Source organism: Malus sylvestris, chromosome 15, assembly GCF_916048215.2.
Source record: "Malus sylvestris chromosome 15, drMalSylv7.2, whole genome shotgun sequence".
Lineage (NCBI taxonomy): Eukaryota > Viridiplantae > Streptophyta > Magnoliopsida > Rosales > Rosaceae > Malus > Malus sylvestris.
The window spans coordinates 47,481,022-47,500,538 of record NC_062274.1 but is presented as its reverse complement, the minus strand read 5'-3'; the positions used below and the strand labels follow the sequence as shown (position 1 = coordinate 47,500,538).

At 37.6% G+C, this 19,517-nt stretch overlaps 2 protein-coding genes across 4 annotated transcripts; one reads left to right on the top strand and one right to left on the bottom strand.

The window, feature by feature from the left end:
- The first annotated feature begins 2,389 nt into the window (after positions 1-2,389).
- Positions 2,390-6,421, top strand: LOC126601286 (uncharacterized). 2 transcript variants are annotated; one of them, XM_050267976.1, is made up of 8 exons: positions 2,390-2,610; positions 3,874-3,966; positions 4,686-4,778; positions 5,071-5,312; positions 5,399-5,481; positions 5,566-5,677; positions 5,958-6,032; positions 6,112-6,421. In XM_050267976.1, the coding sequence occupies exons 2-8, from the start codon at positions 3,897-3,899 to the stop codon at positions 6,292-6,294; spliced, it is 858 nt and encodes a 285-aa protein (XP_050123933.1). In that variant the 5' UTR covers positions 2,390-2,610; positions 3,874-3,896; the 3' UTR covers positions 6,295-6,421. The 2 variants fall into 2 exon arrangements, with proteins under 2 accessions (XP_050123933.1, XP_050123932.1); XM_050267975.1 differs by having other exon boundaries at positions 2,391-2,610; positions 4,680-4,778.
- A 227-nt stretch (positions 6,422-6,648) lies between these two features.
- Positions 6,649-11,146, bottom strand: LOC126601285 (GATA transcription factor 24-like). Of its 2 annotated transcripts, none has more exons than XM_050267973.1 (10): positions 10,578-11,146; positions 9,799-9,885; positions 9,581-9,714; positions 8,662-8,772; positions 8,429-8,543; positions 8,144-8,203; positions 7,870-7,935; positions 7,693-7,782; positions 7,366-7,440; positions 6,649-7,169 (listed from the first exon to the last, which is right to left on the bottom strand). In XM_050267973.1, the coding sequence occupies exons 1-10, from the start codon at positions 10,857-10,859 to the stop codon at positions 7,104-7,106; spliced, it is 1,086 nt and encodes a 361-aa protein (XP_050123930.1). In that variant the 5' UTR covers positions 10,860-11,146; the 3' UTR covers positions 6,649-7,103. The 2 variants fall into 2 exon arrangements, with proteins under 2 accessions (XP_050123930.1, XP_050123931.1); XM_050267974.1 differs by having other exon boundaries at positions 7,711-7,782; positions 10,578-11,145.
- Between the last annotated feature and the right edge of the window lie 8,371 nt (positions 11,147-19,517).

Here is a 19,517-nt window from a genome sequence, read left to right as displayed (position 1 = left end):
TGATACTCAGTCTCACGGGTAAAAACCAAACCCCTATTTTCTTCTCTGCTTTATCAAATTTTGTTTTAACATCAATTGAATTAAATTTGTATTTGTTCATGCGAAATGTGGATATGTGGAATTCTTGTTAGAAATGTAAGTTGTTACCATTGTTATTCAACTTCTTGTTAGAAATGTAAGATATTACCATTGTTATTCAACTTCTTGTTAGAAATGTCTTTGTATTAGTTTCATGTGTCTAGGGTGGAGAGTGCAAGAAGTTTAAAGTGCCAACTGTGCTATTTCTTTTTGTCCTTTTTTTCTGGTAGTTTATGAGTCTTGGTTGATGATGCCTTGGGGCATGAACAGTCTTATTTCATAGACAAGTTTGCAATTTAGTGAAAAATGTAAAACCATTTTCTGGTTTTTCATGCCCATGTACATAAAAGTCTTCATCGTTCAATTTAATAATTTTGTAATAGAATTTTTTTTCCCCAAAGTTTTGTAACAGTTTACCTCTCTAGCCCCAGGTTTTCATGAATGCTACTGTAATTTGTCTGTGCTGTGAAACAGCTCTTGTAATTTAAAGAAAAATGTATTTGCCGCTGTGCACTGCAGTGCAGCTTTGAAAAATGTTATTTTTGAAAGAAAAAAAAAGTTGGACTTGTAGACTCAGCCCGGCCCGTGCCCACCTCTACGTCACATTAGCAAAATAATAAAACATATGACAGCGGGTTTTTCCAAGTCAATTTTTGTTGGCATGTTGTTGTTCATGTAAGTGTCAATTTGATTCATGCAAGTGGTTTTGGCATTTTATGACCAAGAAGAAGAAGAATAGTATGTATGCTATAACATTATGAATCTGAGAACTGAGACATGTGAATTGTATGGATACGAGGCATGTGAATTGTATGGAGGTTAGACCCAGCAGTTTCTAACACGACACGAAAACAACACGAAAATAAACGATTTCGAGTCAACATGATAACTAATTGGGTCATTATCGGGTAACCCGTTAAGAACCCGTTATTAACGAGTATATATGCGGGTAACACGTGGGTGACCCGTTTCGACCCGTTAAGAAAAAAAAATTATTTTGATAATTTTAAAGTTTAATTACTAAAATATTTATATAAATCAATATACAATAGCCATATTAATATATACAACAGCCATATTAATATATACAATATATTTTATATAACAATATACAATATATACAATAGCCATATTACTAAAAGAGATCAAGTTTATACAACAGTCATATTAATATATACAATATATTCTATATTAAATATATAGTTTTGTATTATTATTCTATATAAGTTAAAAAAAAATTATTCATTATTTATTTTTATTATGAGAGTTTCTTATTATCATTACTAGGATAAATTTTACTTAACATGTTGTTGTCCAAAATTAAAATAAACTAGTATAGTATTTGTATGGGCAAGAACTAAGAAGACATACATACAAGTATGAAAAATGTGAAAGAATATATAAACACTTGTGATTCATCATTATTTCTCCATGAGTAGATAATGGTTACACTTACATTATCGTTTAGATTTTTAAAATCCTCCAAACCCTCATGAATAATGTTTTTTATTTGAGGGAAAAATTAATAAAATTAATAATAATTATTGTACAAGTGTAAAAAATGTAAAAAAAAATATACAATCACTCGTAATGACAAACTTTACAACTTTCATGAAGGGGTCAACTTCGAAATCCAACACTATAATCCATAAACCTTAAATTTATATTTAACCGTTGATTGTCATTTACACTTTATTCTTGTTATCGAATTTCATTTTTAAAATTTTCTTTTTTGAAAACATGATCATCTGGCGAATGTAAGAAGGTGAACGATTCAGATCTTTGATATCACGTTTCGATATTTACGGTTAACTAAAATATGAGTCGATGTCATATAATTTGTAGAAACTTTATAAACATCAAGCAATATTTTCACTAACCATAAAACTCTAAACATAATATCAACTATCCAAACTGTTCATCTTCTTGCATCCTCTAATAGATCATGTTTTCAAAAAATAAAATCTTAAAAAATAAAATTTGATGAGAAAAACGAAGTGTAAATGTAAACAACAATCAACGGTTAAATTTTGATCTATGATTTATATGATTATAGTGGCAAATTTTGAAGTTAAGCTCTTCACGAAAGCTGTAAAGCTTGTCATTACGAGCGTTTATATATATTTTTTATATTTTTTATACTTCTACATTAATTAAATAACTATTAAAGACTTTACTTAAATAACAGCCGTCAGATAAATGAGAATAAATCTTTACCGTTTGATTCTATTTCATTTATATTATTGAAACTGTTTTGGACAAAAAAGCCCCTTATATTTTCCATTATTTTCCAATTTTTCCATCTGATTTGATCAGAAGCCAGCGCCCCAGCCCTAAATTCTAATCCCTTTCTTTCTTTCTCTCTCCGCACTCCCGTATCCTCTCTGCTCTGTTCTTCCTAGCCTCTCTCTCCCAACCCGCCGCGGCGTTGTCTGTTCTTCCTAGCCTCTCTCTGCCGCCGTTTGTTCTTCCAAATAGCTCTAATTCGACGACCACGATCTTCTTGTCCTCCATTCGTACAACCACTTCTGTGTAAGTATTTCTCCCTCTTCAACCTTGCTCTCTCTCTTCACTCTTTCTACGCTGATAATATACGTACCTGGGTATTTTTATATCACTATATATACACACTTTCTGTGTTCTTTTCATTTGTTTAATGTTGTATCTTCATAAATCTTATGTTTTTGTTTCTTCTTTTTCGTTCGAAATTACGAATTTTCATTACTTGAAAAAAAATCCATGTTTTGTTTTTAAAATCTGACAATCTTTGATTAGTTCCAACATGCAGTGATTTAAGTTTGGATTATTTGACTTGTTAACTGATATGGGAATTCTGGATTTTAGCTACTGATATCAAAGCAGTATTTGAGTTTACTTTTTCTGATATGGCAATGTTTGTTTACTTTTTCTGATATGGGGATTCTCCAATTCTGGATTATTTGACTTGTTAACTGATATGTCAATTTTTTTGTTTACTTTTTCTGTTGAAATCTGCTCAAGGGGTATTTGAGTTTCTGCATTTCGTTTGCTGAGTGTGTTTACTGCTTGTTAAGTACATGAGTTTGATAGCTTTTAAAGCTGTAAATTTCAAAAATTACTTGATGAGTATTTTTTGCTAGTGTTCTCTACAGCTAACTTTGATCTTGTATATATGCGTGTGCTGGTATACCTTATAAGAGTTTGTTAGATTTTGGTGCTACATTTTTGAACTGCTTAGGGCCTTTGTCTCGCTATTAACTTTGCCATCTTCGACTGCCTGCAAAATTTTCACAACAGAAAGTTATGCATAAATGAGTGGCATAAATTTAATTATTACAAATGCATAAGGAGCTGGCCTCTGCTTTCAAATAATAAATTTGGCATTCAGTAGTTTGAACTACAAAGATAGTGACAAGTTTTTGGATCGATATTACTATGCTTGTGAATTGGTTGGATGATGATTTTGGGCATGTAATGCAAAGGAATTTCATTACAAGAATATTTCTGGATGTTCTTTTTTGTTTCACCTATGCTTCACTTTTGTTCTGAAAGAAAGAAGATCAAAAAGGGAAATTGCATGACAGTGTTTTTCAAGCTGTTTTTGATTCATGGAAATGAAAAAATGTAACTGAAAGCCAGCAGCTGCACAGAGCACTATATCCAGGACCAGGAGCCCCCATTTTTAAATATATATATATATATAATCTAATTAGTGCATACCCAAATTATTTCGTGTGGTGTTAGTGAGCTAATGTTGAATAATTGTGTGTCTAGAGATTCTAACCGAAACTCGGTAATTTCGTGATTTGTGATTAGAATTAGAAGCTGAAGCTCCGACAATGAAGAGTAAAAAGGGAAGCAAGGCACGTGCAAAATACATGGTTAAAGACAATGGCATGGTTGAAACTGGTAATGTTCTTGTACATGACACAGAACTAGGAACTCCATCTGAGATATTTGAGTATTTGGTTTGTGGATATATGTACCCTAATCCATCTAGTTTTTGGAGAGGCTGCAAATGATGTCTTTGTTAACGGTGTTTTGAATGAATGAACCAAACGTAAAAGTCTAAACTCAAATTATTAATTCATGTTTCTTGTTAAGTCTAGCTAATGTTGCTGTAGCCAAATCCTAGTGAGAGTTTTTTCTTGTTTCTTGTTAATGGTGGATTTCTTATCCACTCCAGTGTATTTCTCTTTTCTTCTATAAAATGTTTTGTTTCTTCTCAAAAAAAAAAAAAAAAAATTATTAATTCATGTTTCTTGTTTAGTTTTGTGAAATTTATACCATCACATATATCTGAATGTTTAAGTAAGCTTCGGAGATATGCGTAATTGGGTGGCGTCAAAAATCACGACTTTTTCATTGGAACCGCTCTTTTTTAAGCAGCTGAACAAGTGTTTCTTTTTCCCGTGTATCGGTTAATGTAGTTGTTATTAATGGGTTATTTGATTGAATGTTTAGTACGTAGGATGATCAACTCTGAATGATTTCAAAGTTGATTTTGTTTTGTGTGATGATTATCAGCTACTATAGAAGCACTTCTCAAGTAATTATCTGTTCAAGAGAATCTAACTCAAACTTTGTATGATTTCTCACTGATGTTCGTGATTTGAAATTAGAACCAGAAGATCTGCCAATCAAGTCTAAAAAGGGCAGTAAGAAGCGTGCTGCAGCACCGGATGCGAATACTCCAACTGTCAAAGACATCCTTGAAATTGGTAAGACTTTCCTATGATTGAGACAAAACAAGAAGCACACTTTGAGATTTGGAAATACTGTTTCTGTCCTCAACCGTATCCCGTTCAAGATGGGGATAAAACAAAGTAGAAATACGAAAGGATACTCCTATTTATGTACTATTGAAATTCAAATTACAATAGCATAATTATTTGATTACATGCTTTCGTAGTTGTTTCAAATTATTTAATTTAGTTAGAAAACAGTGGTTTGTGAGTAAAATACAAGTCTTGAGCATTTGGTATGTTGATATGTGTACCCTAATTGATCTAGGTCATGGGGAGGCTGCAGATGGAGTTCTTGTTGATGATGACTTGAATGAACCAACCATGGGAGAAAAACTTGGAAGTTTAAATTTATTAGACAATGATAGACCAGAGAGCCATGATAAAGAAGAATCTTCTCTCGATCCAAAGCCTCCAACTGCAGACTCAATTCATATTTTACTCAAGCAAGCACTACATGCCGATGACCGTGCTCTTTTATTAGATTGCTTGTACACCCAAGATGAGAAGGTAGTAGCTCTCGTAGTTCATATTGGTTATATAATACTTATGCATGAAGATAAGTGTTAATGTGGATGATACAACTGGTGGTTTAGGTCATTGCAAAGTCCATCTCACAGTTGAATCCATCTGGTCTTTTGAAGCTCTTACAATCTCTCATTTCTATCATTCAATCGAGGTAAGATATCTAGAGGTATGCTTTATGTGCCTGGATGCTCTCTTGGTATACCTAATGGATTTGTATGCTTTATTTTTACTCCAGGGGTGCAATTTTGGCATGTGCACTTCCATGGCTTAGAAGTTTACTTCTTCAACACGCAAGTGGTATAGTATCCCAAGAATCTTCTTTGAATGCCTTGAACTCCTTATATCAGGTAATAAACGATTAATATAAGATGATATCCTGTATCCCAAAGTAAAAGTTTCGTTCAACAAAGAGCCATCTAGAATTTTAGAATTACTCCATAGAATCTAAAATTTAAACCTGCAGGAGCAACATGTTCATGATCTACTTGTATCACTAGTTGTTTTTTGGAATTTTCATTTCCTCATTTGTTTAAGAGATAGTTGCAAGTATGGAGTGTTTTATCTCTTTGTCATAAGAAATCCTGGTAGTTCTTTTCCTTTCATTGAATTTTTTTATTGACTATGCAGCTCATTGAGTCCAGAGTTTCAACTTTTCAGTCGGCTCTTCAGCTATCAAGTGTCTTAGACGTGCATTATCCAGGGGTAAGGGTGCCGTTGTTAGTGAAATTTATGGCAAGTGAAATATTCTTCAATACCTAGTTAATGCAAGCTTTTTGAACAGGTAATTGATGATGTTGACGAGAACGAGACAATCACTCCATTTATTTATGAGTCCGATACAAGCGATGGAGAGGGATCTGAGGAAGCCATGGAAACCGATCAAGAGAATGAAGAGGAAGAGGAATCTGATGGCGCCCTTGATGGTGTTAGTGATTTTGAAGGAATTGAGGACATGAGTGAGTGAGGAAAGTTTTGAGATTTGTTTTGGTTGTATTGTATTCATAGGAGGCTGATATTCCCCCGAACAGAACTTATTAGTCATTGTACGAACCCCATGAGCATTCCATTCGAATGAAATTTTGTTACATGCCTGCCTATCTTTCCAGTTTAAAATGATTTAACTTATGATGAAAATGCAATTTAGTAGGAATATAGAGAGAGAAGGGAGAATCTTAGTGCAGGTGATCCAGAGCTCTCTTCTTTACTTGGCATTTTTCCCTTTGTACTGTACTGTGTATCGTAACTTCTCTCTGCACATGGTATAGCTTGCGGGAATGATTCCGGTGTTGTATAAATGACATCCACGTAGCACTTGTCATGCGGTTTATAATACGTTATTAGTATGATACCATTTAACACTCCATTCGGGTACAAGTTTATCTGATACCAATCATCATCAGTTGGCTGTAAGTTTATCTGATGATCTAAACAAACCTAAATAAATTACAAATAATATTAGATAATGCTTGACACTCTCAACCACATCTCTCCCTCCTAACAACGCTTGTACAGAAGATAAAATGTAAACATCAAGTCGTCAACCGGTTTATCCAATGTTATCTGAAAGTAGCAAAGCGCCTCCATTCATAAGATCGTTCCAATCAGAAGATCCCGGGGTTCTTTGCAGATTAACTCGTAAAGTCCCTAAATGACTACTTTAAGTTCAATAACTTTCATCTGTATGTTGCACAAGGTCACGAGAGAAACTAATGCAGCATGGCCCAAGTACCACCCACGGTTCCTGACATCAATTGGCTAACAAATCCTCACCTTCTAATCAAAATTAGTAGCGATGTCTATATCTGTATCCGAAGGATTTGCAAGCTCAGCCAGCGGCTCCTGTGGACACCAAAACTTCAACATAAGATATTGCACATCAAAGAGGCCACATTTTTATCTGGTTAACAGATTGACCAGGACCAAAATACATTTAGGGATATCATGTTCAATTTCGTTGGACCATAGTGTTCTTTTCTTGATTGTTTTGCGGAATATTAATATTAGCTCAGATTGGAACATATCCATATTATCATACCTGCTCATCATTGGCTGGAGAAACAATCCCCATTGGAAAACTGTTTGTAAGATCTTCTGCAGTTTCCTGCGAATCCTGCAGCATGGACGAGGGATGGTAACTTAGTATTCAATATACGGAGACATTTATGAAAATTTCCACTGTACTCATTGGTATCTTCAAGTCTAACTAAAGAGTGCATTATGAAAATCCGAATGCTAAGAAAGTGGTTTAAATATTTGTGGTCCAAGGTTACCCATGTCCGTCAACAAAAGAATTTCCAACTGGTAGTTAACTTTTAACATTACATGACAAAAAATATAGAAATAAATGTAGAAGATCTAGAACCTTAAATGCAAAACATACTTCCTCATCTGGGTTGACAGAAGCATCATTGGATCCTTCATCAACTTTTTTTGAAAGACGACCAAGAGTACCCTGCATACACCATGATTAGTAGGCATACACAGAATGAGCTTAGCAGTTCATGTAGGAGGTAATAGTAGTAGGTGAGAAAAATCGTACATGCTCATCCTGGCTTCTGGAGATTTCTCCTTCAACAATTAAGGGCTTGGCTTCAATCGACATCCCCTGCAAAGATCAGTTTTGTTACTGCAAAGACTGATCATTTGGAATACTTGGGGTAAACAGTGTAAAGAGGCTAGATTACATTTTATGAACTACCAGCCAAATTACAGCATAAAGGAGAATAAAGAAAACATTGATTAAACACTTGAAAATCAAATCTACTTCTAAAATAAAAAAAATGCATATTCTCTAACTCAAATGTTGCACATACAGGTTCTATATGGTCGACAGTAAGGTTCCTTCCACTTTTGCTGAGATCTCTCAATGTTCCCTGTACAATCAATAAACTGGTGAAGAAAATGAAAGTTACTTAATGAGACAGTAACAGACATTGGTGACCATCGCAATAACGACAACAAAGTCCTGTAAAAAAATAATGATGACAATAAGGATCCATTCGAGATACATAAAGAGTGAGAGAACAAGGGTCTGTGGTCTTACGTTTATGTCAAAAATTTAATATTTTTACATTACATAAAAAGCAGAATAAACCAACCTTATTCGCCCACATAAGACCACATGCATTACATAAAGTTCTTGGGCCAGCAGGTCCACGGCGCATTGCAGGTGTATTATTTTCACTAACTCCACAATGTTGACATCTCCGTAAGCTGAAAAAACACAGCAGAAACAGGACAAAGCGTTGAACACAACAATATCAAATGGAAAACTTCAATCATAATTACACATCATTCAAATGCGGTAGAATAGAATTAGCTTGGAACTCACACAGTTTCTGGTTGAGAAGTGCCATCTTGAAGGAAACTCTGAGTCGATTCCCAACTAGAAGCACCTGAAGTTTGTTTTAACGATGCAAACTGTCCATTCTTACGAAGCATCCTAGCAAAAATTAACAAAAACAGAAAGAATCATTCATTATTAACACCATACGTGCATGGAAGATGTCAACAATGATATTACGGATTTGTGAACAAGTGCATGAATAATGAATATCCATATCTTCCCATTTGTCATGTTACTGCACACAAATTATGAATACATAACTAACATAAAAACCAGCACAATCAGATCTACACTCCTCAAGCAAAAGCACAAATTCCCCTAGAATTGAGATGAATTGCAACTAGATGCTTAAACAAAGATGTCAAGAAGAACCGAAAAATGTGTGTGTGTGTGTGTATTTCTCGTCGCACCAAATTGGGAGCAAAGTCACAAGTGTTAGGCAGGAAGCCTCTCAGATCCTTGGCCTACTATTTGAATATACAGCTTCATTTACGGAGGGCCCACTACCATTTAGGATTGAGAGCATATCGTCGCACCATTAATAGTTAGGCTATTATTCAGTGCATAAAATATCAATTATGTTCAGGAACCATCCCTAAGGAGACAGAACATCAAGAGAATGCTGTAATGGAAAAATACACATATCAATGATTTCAAGTAACTAAGTAAAGATCAAATGCATTCCGAATGTAAGAGCAGTTGATGCAACTGAAATATAGGCAGAAAGTATCATAATTTACTAGGCATTACCAACATAATATCATAATTTATGATTACACAATAAATGATTCTCTTTGAAACACAAATCCCCCATCCCCTACGAAAGTTTCAAATTAGTTGAACCCAAAAGCACCATAACAAGAAAAAGGAACTGAAAGAAAGAAGGGTCATCAGTTCGTCTTACCTCTGTGCAACCTCTTTACGCACAGTGTACCTAATTTTCTTGTCAAAACATCTCTCCTTCCGTTTTTCACGAAACCTAACCAGGGAAGCTATTCTTCTCGAAAGATTTGAACGCTTTGGAGTGTCACCCACACCCTAGAGATTGTGGAAGGCAACACGTGAACATAAGCACAGAAGATGCATTGGAATTGGTCTCATTAATGTCAACATATGAATTACCCTTGTATTCTGATCAGAAGACACTTCAACTGTGGGCATGCCAGTTGGTACATCACGTCCTCCCAACAGCAAGAGCACTGCTTGCACCTGTTATATGGAATCCTAAATATAAGCCTTCTTTAAAAATGGGTATAATCAAAACCAGCAAACTCATTTTATTGTAAATTTAGTAAACGGATGACTGAAACTTTAACAGGCCAACTTAGAGAGAACAGAAGTAGATACAGATTGACTTGGATTCAACTAGTCAAAGAATTATCACATTTTATCGTATATTTTCCCGTCAATAACTTTTAGCTCCATATTGATTTACAACTCATGACAGCATACTTTTGTCCCCTTCCAGTACATCTGTTTAAACACTGAGTTACAGGGGAATCCATGAGTATGATAATTTCCATATTCATTTCATACCCAAAATACCACTTTGATAAATAAAGCAGCTCAACTATTCTAAGGGTCTTCATCCTCGAAAAACAATAAGCGAGGAACCGAATCGTAATCAAATTTAAACTTTATCATAAACATAAAAACTTAAAGTCCCATAAGCTCGTACTCCTTGCCCAACTCAATCAAAATTTCTCTCTTTCTTTTTTCAGCTTTTGGTTGGAACATTATCGCATTTAAATCTTCGCAATTACAAGAAGAAAAAAAATACAAAACTCAATTACACAAAGTTCAGCACAGTGGCGGAAGAGCAATTTGAATATTTGGGACGAAAGAAAAAATGATTCTTGCTACAATAAAAGAATATTCAAAACCACCAAATGAGAGAGAACCTTCTCAGGTGTAACAGCAGGGAAGACATACACCTCGCCTTCAAAAGACAGAGTGAGCTCACTGGTCCTGGAAGCCATAACCACACCTCCACCTCCACCTCCACCCCCACCTCCTCCACGCTTCTCAACGCTAACGGAGTTCACATGCACCTCTTCCATGTCCTCCATACCATCATCACCACCATCTTCGTAATCACCGTCATCGTCTTCTACCTGTATTGGACCCCTCCCGCGCTCCTCGATTGGTCGAGCTTGCAGAGGCTGTGGATTGACGGCCGCCATCCAATATTCCCTTCACCAAACCCTAACTCTCACCCACACCACCTTCTCCCAATTCAAAACCCTAAACCCGTTCCCCCGGAAAACCCATCGCCTCCGTCGCAAGGAAAACAATTTTCTGGAACAAACCCTAACCCTAAACCTTACTACTGTAAGCTAATAAAGCTGGAATTTCTGAGCTCGACGATGAAGAAGAAGAAGCTTCCAAAATTCAATGAGAAAAATAAAGGTAAGCTCCATAAATAGCTAAGATTTGCAAGGCCTGCCTATCTGTTCCCTTTGAGAGTCGCAAATTGGGTAATAATTTAATTTTGCCCAAACAAACAATATTCAAAAAAAAAAAAAAAAATCATATTTTCCTACTTTTATATTTTCTCCTTTATAATTTTTGTTTAATCGCCACTTAATATTGCGGTCTAGTGATATTTCTTTTCACTTGTAAGTGAGAGGTTTTAGGTTCGATTCTCGCCAAAGATGAGTTTGAACCATATTATGCTAGCACATTGTGAGGCTAAGCCCATCTCTCCACTTAATGTAGATAATATCGTTTATTCCCAAAAAAATAATAAAAAAGTGTTTGGTTCATCTTTACATATTTGATTAAAATAAATAGTACAGACGTACCAAACAATGCTAATGTATATAATTAATTTTCGTTATATGACGACGTAAAATCCTCTTACGCTATATTCTTATTCTTTTTATGATCGTTTAACAATTATTTCAAGTAAAAAAATTGTAGATAAATAAATTAACACTATGTTTGGATGAAAAAAATAAACTTGGAATTTGGATTAAAGACAAAATTTATAAATTGACATGCACCAATTCCCTTGTTTGGATTCATAAACATGAAAATTTAGAATTTCCATATGGAAAAAAACTTGGAATTTGGGACCTCCAATTCCCAAGTTTAAATTCCATGTAAATAAGTGTCATTTTCCAATTTCTATGATTGAGAGTTTAAAAACAACAAATTCCATATTCAATTCCATTGTTCTTTTAGGTTACTCAAACAAGAAAATTCACAAATTCTATAGAATAAAATTCCATCATTTAAATTTTCGTCATTTTAAAATTCCTTAGTAATCTTAAATTTCTTTATCCAAACATAGTGTAATAGAATTGGATCCGCTCACTGCTGATTGGTGTGTAAAAGAAATCAGAGTCGTTGGTTTTGTGTGGTAGGCCAGGAAAATCAGTTAATGAAGACCGTTAGACTAAATTTGTACAGTCCAAATGAATTGATTTTTAGATTTTGGACATTAAGATTCGAAGTGAATCCAATTCCATACTTAATGACTAAATGATTTTCAAAATAGATGAATGTGGGATTAGTCATCTAAGTATCAAATAAATCCAAGGGCCGATTTATATATTTTTCAAATAATTATAACATTTATACGATAAAATATTGTCTCGTAACAATAGTGACTTTGCAGTATCCTTCTGTTTATATTTGGATCAGGATCCTTTTGAGCAAAGGGTGAGATCCTTCTGATCAAGCCCATCGGATCGTTTAAAATTTTATCCAACAGTTACAATTATTGTAATTTTAGAGGCACAATCTGTTTGTAGCAGTTAGATAAAATTTCAACGGTTCAATGGGCTTAGTCAGGAGGATCTCACTCTTTGCTCAGAAGCGGATCCTGATCCTTTATATTTATCTCAGTGTAGGGTATTGCCCAGTGTTGCGCGGGAGCACGTATAAGATTGCGCGGGGTTTCGTGGGCGATTTAGATTGCTTGGATGGGGATGGGGTGGGGTCCACGGTCACATGCGTGTGTTTTCTGGTGGTGGGCAGGACCCAGAGGCACTGGGTGGGTGTTGGGAATGTAATCCAACGGCCGGTGGTAGGCTGGTAGTGATTGCAGGCGTGTGATGGGAAATTATTGTAAAAGGGAGGTGATTCGGTTTGGAAAGTAGTCCGGTGATTGGGAAAATTGGAAAGTTTGAGAGATTTCTCCATTTGTTCGGAATACGCCAGAGATTTTTTTTAATGTGCTTGAAATACAGAACGAAATATAAATATGTTATTATAGTGAACAAAATTTTTTTAATTGTATAATGATAAGTGATATTTTGTCCAGTGATTCGTACACACTAAAAAATTGCTCAGAACTTTCAATAGCATGTCATATGTTACTATACAAATAGAAGAAATTGTTTTTTTTTCAAGCATATCTCCACTTTTATAAGAGTAATGTTAGAGAGCATAAATCTGTAGACAAAATTTACAAACTAAATCATGTGTTACTATTAGAAAATAAGCACTTTTTTGAACGGTTAAGTAATAATCCAATCATCAACTTCATGTCATTTAGTTTACAAAATTTTGTCTACAAATTTAATCTCCATAACATTACTCCTTTTATAATAACACATGACGTATATGTAGGGGTGGAAAAAATTCCCGAAAATCTTGAACCGAACCGAAAAAATCTCAATCCCAAACCAAAAATTTCCTAAACCAAAATTCCTGAAATTTTCGAGACGCTATCCCAAACCGATTTCGAAATTTCAGTACGGGATTCGGGATTGGTTTCTCGATGTTTCGAGAATCCCATACCGAACCGAAAATATATATTATTAATTATAATAATTATACATATATATTATATATATTATTCTTTTATAATCAATGCTAGTAGCTTCTAATTCATACTCTGCAACTTGGAATGCCCTACACCTTGCATATTTTTCATGTTTTGTTTGATATTCATTTGGATTTTATTATTACTGCTGTCATGGTTGATGATTTCAGAATGCTTGATTCTTTTATCTCTCAACATATTGCCAAAAAGGTTTAATTAATTTGAATTTTAACTCTGATAAAAACAATCAGGCATGCCAGTGTTCGATTAAATGGTAGTGTGAATGAAATGGCATTCATAGTTCATGAATGTGTTCTTGAATTATATATTTGAAAATAATTCATAATTTCATGTTTTAATTTGGGATTCCCTATTAATCCAATTTGGCCTAATCAGCAAGCCTGATTGTTTAATAATGGAAAGGGAGTAGAGGTCAGATCCAACCGAATGAAAAGACCTCAACCTTCCAAACGGTAGCAGCACACCCCCCGGCCTCATTTAATGCTTCGCCAAGTCAGCAGACATATCAATCCCAGGGTAAAAGGAAAGATTTCCATCCTCACCAATCTCATTTTAATAAAAAGAATAAGGGGCACTATCAGGATAACTCAGGATATCGTCACAATAACGCTCGTCCCCAGGCAGTCAATGCAGTGGGCCAATCACATGTCAAGACAGGCCCTACCCCGAGGTATGAGACATACACACCTTTGAACGCTACATGCGCGGCCATCTACCCCAGTATAGCTCATCTGATACCAAAGCCAAATCCAAGACAGCCAGATTACAAGTCCACGAAAAACACAGGCATGTTTTGCTGCTACCATGAGTATAATGGCCATGATGGCGAGAAGTGCATCATCCTCCGTGATCATATTGAAGCTTTGGCACGTGAAGGAAAAATTAATCAGTTCCCTTTTCACCCTCCAAGGGATAACCGTAACTAACGTCAGGTGAATGTGATATATTCTATAAGCAGCGGCACACCTATGTCTGAATCTTCCAATAGGGCCATGAAAAACAGTGAATGAACTTTGAGACCTGGCCATCAAGTGTTTCACGTGGAAGACATCAGGGGAGGCAAGTATCAAAAGCCTAATTGGGATCCAATATGTTTCTACCCTGAGGAAGAAAGAGGTATCATCTACCCTTACAACGACCCGCTGATCGTGGAGGCTCACATAGCAAATTTTGATGTGAAACGAATCCTGATAGACACAGGTGCTTCAGTCAATATCATGTTTGCTGAAGCTTTCAAGGCACTTAATGTAGCTGAACACTTGCTCGATCGCTCGATTTCTCCTCTGATAAGCTTCTCTGGCGATATCGTGCAACCTTTAGGGAGTATACACTTACCCCTCACCATTGGTACAGACCCCTACACAGCTACTATTACCACTAACTTCCTAGTGGTCAATTGCCCGATGACATACAATGTCATCTTTGGGCGCACAGGCATCAATGATCTCAAGGCCATGGTATCCACACATATGTTGTTGATGAAGTTTCCAACCCCTTTCGGCAATGGATACATCAGGGGAGATCAACTTAGTGCTCGATCATGTTACAACACTTCAGTTAAGCAACAACACCTACCTGTCCCCAAGGAGACCCTCTCTATACATAACCAAGTAGTAAAGACCAGTCCAGATGAAGCCAACTCAGATCTTCATAATGGCAACAGTCAACCCGATGACCCTCGAGATGACTCATTCACCCAGCAAGTACAACCCGCTGAAGAGTTAGAGAATGTCTCTATCTCCAAAGACCATCCAGATCGCATGGTGAAGATTGGCACCACTTTGTCACCACCCCTTCGGTTGTCGTTGATCTCATTTTTGCAAGAGAACGCCGAGGTCTTCGCTTGGTCATATAAAGATATGCCGGGCATCTCTCCCGATATCATCTGTCACCACTTGAGTATTGATCCCAAGACCAAACCAGTAAAACAGAAGCGAAGATCTTATGATGTTGAACGATACGAGGCGATGAAAGCAGAAGTTGAAAAACTCAAGGACATAGGCTTCGTCCGTGAAGTCAATTACCCAACATGGGTAGCAAATGTTGTCCTTGTTAAGAAAAATCCGACCAAGGAAAGTCTCCTGCTTCAAAAGGTCTTGTGGAGAATGTGTGTCAACTACACCGACCTAAACAAAGGATGCCCAAAAGATAGTTTCCCCCTTCCTCTCATTGATAGACTTATAGACTCTACGGCAGGGTGTGAGCTCTTAAACTTCATGGACGCTTATTCAGGATACAACCAAATCCTCATGAACCCCTCAGACCAAGAACACACAGCCTTCATTACTGACAGGGGACTATATTGCTACAAAGTCATGCCCTTCGGTCTAAAGAATGCAGGAGCAACTTATCAGAGACTGGTCAATTCAATGTTCGCCGAACAGATTGGGAAGAGCATGGAAGTTTACGTTGATGATATGTTAGTCAAGAGCAAACATGCTGACCAACACATCACCAACCTATCTGAAACTTTCACCATTCTAAAGAGGTATCGAATGAGGTTGAACCCCAACAAATGTGCCTTCGGCATGGGTTCTGGCAAATTCTTAGGCTTCATGATTAGCCAACGAGGCATTGAAGCTAACCCCGAAAAGATCAAAGCAATCCTCGACATGAAAGAGCCAGTAACTTCAAAAGACATCCAAAGCCTTACTGGCAAGGTGGTAGCCCTAACCAGATTCATCTCTAAGGCCACAGACAGATGTGCTCCTTTCTTCAAAGCACTCAAGGGAAATAAGAAGTACATTACATGGACGGAGGAATGTGCCAAGGCATTCGGGAACCTCAAAGAGTACATGAGTAAAGCCCCACTGCTCTCCAAACCAGAAGTTGGTGACACTCTCATTATCTATCTATCGGTCTCAACTTCAGCAGTCAGTTCTGTTCTTATCCGAAAGGACAGTGGTGTCGAACGGCCCGTCTACTACGCTAGCAAGACCCTATAAGATGCGGAGGCACGATACTCCAACATTGAGAAATTAGCTCTAGCATTGGTCATGTCTGCTCGAAAACTTCGCCCTTATTTCCAAGCACACGCCATCATCGTGCTTACCAATCACCCTCTTCGACAGATACTCCAGAGTCCTGACACGTCTGGGTGAATGATCAAATGGGCGATAGCATTGGGTGAGTTTGACATCTTCTACCAACCAAAACCAGCCGAAAAGGGTCAAGCAGTAGCAGATTTCATCGCCGACTTCACATATCCTGTTGACATTGCTTCTACACCTGAAGCAATAGCTTCATTACCATCGGAAGCTCAGAAGATAGAATCAACAACCCTAGCATGTAGTCTGTATGTTGATGGCTCATCCAACCAACAGGGCTACGGAGCAGGATTAGTCCTCACTACCCCTGACAAGGTGGCGATAAAATACGCTCTTCGTTTCAAATTCAAGGCATCGAACAACGAGGCCGAATATGAAGCCCTTCTAGCAGGCTTACGTTTGGCCAAGCATCTTGGAGTTAAACAAATTGATATCTTCAATGACTCCCAATTAGTGGTCAACCAAGTCACGAACAACTTTGATGCTAAGGATAGCTCCATGGCAGCATATCTTGTGCAAACACGACTTTTGCTCAAGCACTTCCACTACCAGATCACCCAAGTTCCTCGAGCGGCAAACAGTCATGCAGACGCTTTGGCCCGCCTCACCTCGGCAGTGGAAAACAAGATTGGGAGAAAAATTCATGTCGAATTGTTGGCAGCACCAAGTACCATGGTCGCGGAAGTGTGCAATTTACAACAAGGAGATAGTTGGATCACCCCAATTTATAAATTCCTTGCCCATGACACCCTCCCAAATGACAAAGTCCAAGCTAAGCAGATTCGATACAAGTCTGCTCGCTACCTGATCATTAATGACCAACTCTACAAGCGCGGTTTTACCCTGCCCTACCTAAGATGCCTTACACCTGCGGAGGCAAAAATTGTCCTTCGGGAAATACATGAAGGAGTCTGCGGAGATCATGCTGGGTCTCGATCCCTAGCACACAAGACTTTTCGCCAAGGATACTATTGGCCAACACTCCACCACGATGCCATTAGAATATCTCGCTCATGTGATAAGTGTCAACGCTACGCAACTATCCCTCACTCCCCTTCCGAGCCGCTCACTTCTATGATCAACCCTTGGCCCTTCGCCCAATGGGGACTTGATTTGATCGACCCAATGCATGCAGGGAAGGGCAAGGTCCGTTATGCAATCGTTGCAGTTGACTACTTCACAAAGTAGGCTGAAGTAGAACCCTTGGCAACCATTACTGAGGCAAAAATAGAAGACTTCGTATGGAAGAACATCCTCTGCAGATTCGGCATTCCCAATGCGATAGTCACGGACAATGGGCGACAGTTCGACAACAAGAACTTCAGGATGTTCTGCTCTAAGTTCAACATCAACTTATGTTTTGCCTCTCCAGCCCATCCCCAGTCTAATGGACAAGTCGAGGCCGTTAACAAAATAATCAAGTGCACTCTGAAAACTAGCTTGGACAAAGCTAAAGGTTGTTGGCCAGAATTCGTACCCCAAGTCCTTTGGTCATACCGCACTTCATATCGGACTTCCACAGGAGAAACTCCATTCTCACTTGCTTTTGGTACAGAAGCAGTTGTCCCGGTTGAGCTTGAGCAAGCAACATACCGAATCCAGAACTACATGTAGAGTGAAAACGACAAACAACTCACCCTCAACCTGGATCTAGTCGAGGAACACAGAAATCAGGCTCACCTAAGGAATGTCGCCTACAAGCAGCGCATCTCCAACTACTACGACTCAAGGGTCAAACCTCGCTCCTTCAAAGTGGGAGACTGGGTACTGAAGAAAAGATTACTCTGTGATAGAGTCCCGAGTGAAGGAACACTCAGTCCTAACTGGGATGAACAGTTTGAGGTCGTCGGCATCAGCCACCATGGCTTCTACAAGCTCAGAAGCTCCGACGGCAAGACCCTTGGCCATCCATGGAATGCTGACCACTGGAAGTACTATTACAAATAGACTCACATTGTACAAGTGTTAAGCTACAGCCATTCGACATCCTATGTAACAAAGACCATTTGGTATGAATTCAATAAAGAGGTGATTTAGCCAACTCGGCCCTAAACTCTTTTACATTCTGAGCAATGAAACACTCAAGTGTTGAAGCTTCAACGTAAATGTTTCCAATACAAAACAAAATCTAAGTATGTGTCAACAAGACTATACAAAGGATCTACATCATACATTCCAACACATTCATACATAAACATCATACATTCCAACACATTCATACATAAACATCATACATTCCAATACATTCATACATAAACATCATACATTCCAACACATTCATACATAAACATCATACATTCCAACACATCCATACATAAGCCAACTGTGCTTCGAAAGGGTTCAACACACTTTGTGTCATTCGACATTTGCCACAATGTGCCTCGACACCTTGCCCTTATTCTCACCAACTAGGTGATGAAGGAACTCACCTTCGTGCCACCAACTAGGTGATGAAATGTACAACCCGTACTCTAATATTATTTGGAAACTTGCCACCCTTATCACCAATCAGGTGAAGAAGGAACTCATCTTCATACCACCAACCAGGTGATGAAATGTACAACGCGTACTTTCCTTCATGCCACCAACCAGGTGATGACATGTACAACGCGTACTCTCCTTCATGTCACCAACCAGGTGATGAAATGTGATGAAAGGTGATTAAGGAATTCACATTCGTACCACCAACCAAGTGATGAAAGCAACCCACCATTCATTCCACTAACCAGAAGACGAGTGGTACAACTTGTACATGTGAACTCCTAGCATTCACAAATAATCAAAAACCATCAAGCTTTACAACTCAACTAGGGGAGCACTTATGCCTAACAAGAGCTATAGTCACCAACAACGTCTTATTGCAAGCCAACAATGGCTTCAGTGCATGGTATACGAAGATCAAGCTCTTCAGCCCTCTTGCATCTGCTTCAGACATTTCTCCTCTGTAACAATGCAAACACTACAACTCATAGAAAGCTTCACACGCTCTTGATCAAGAC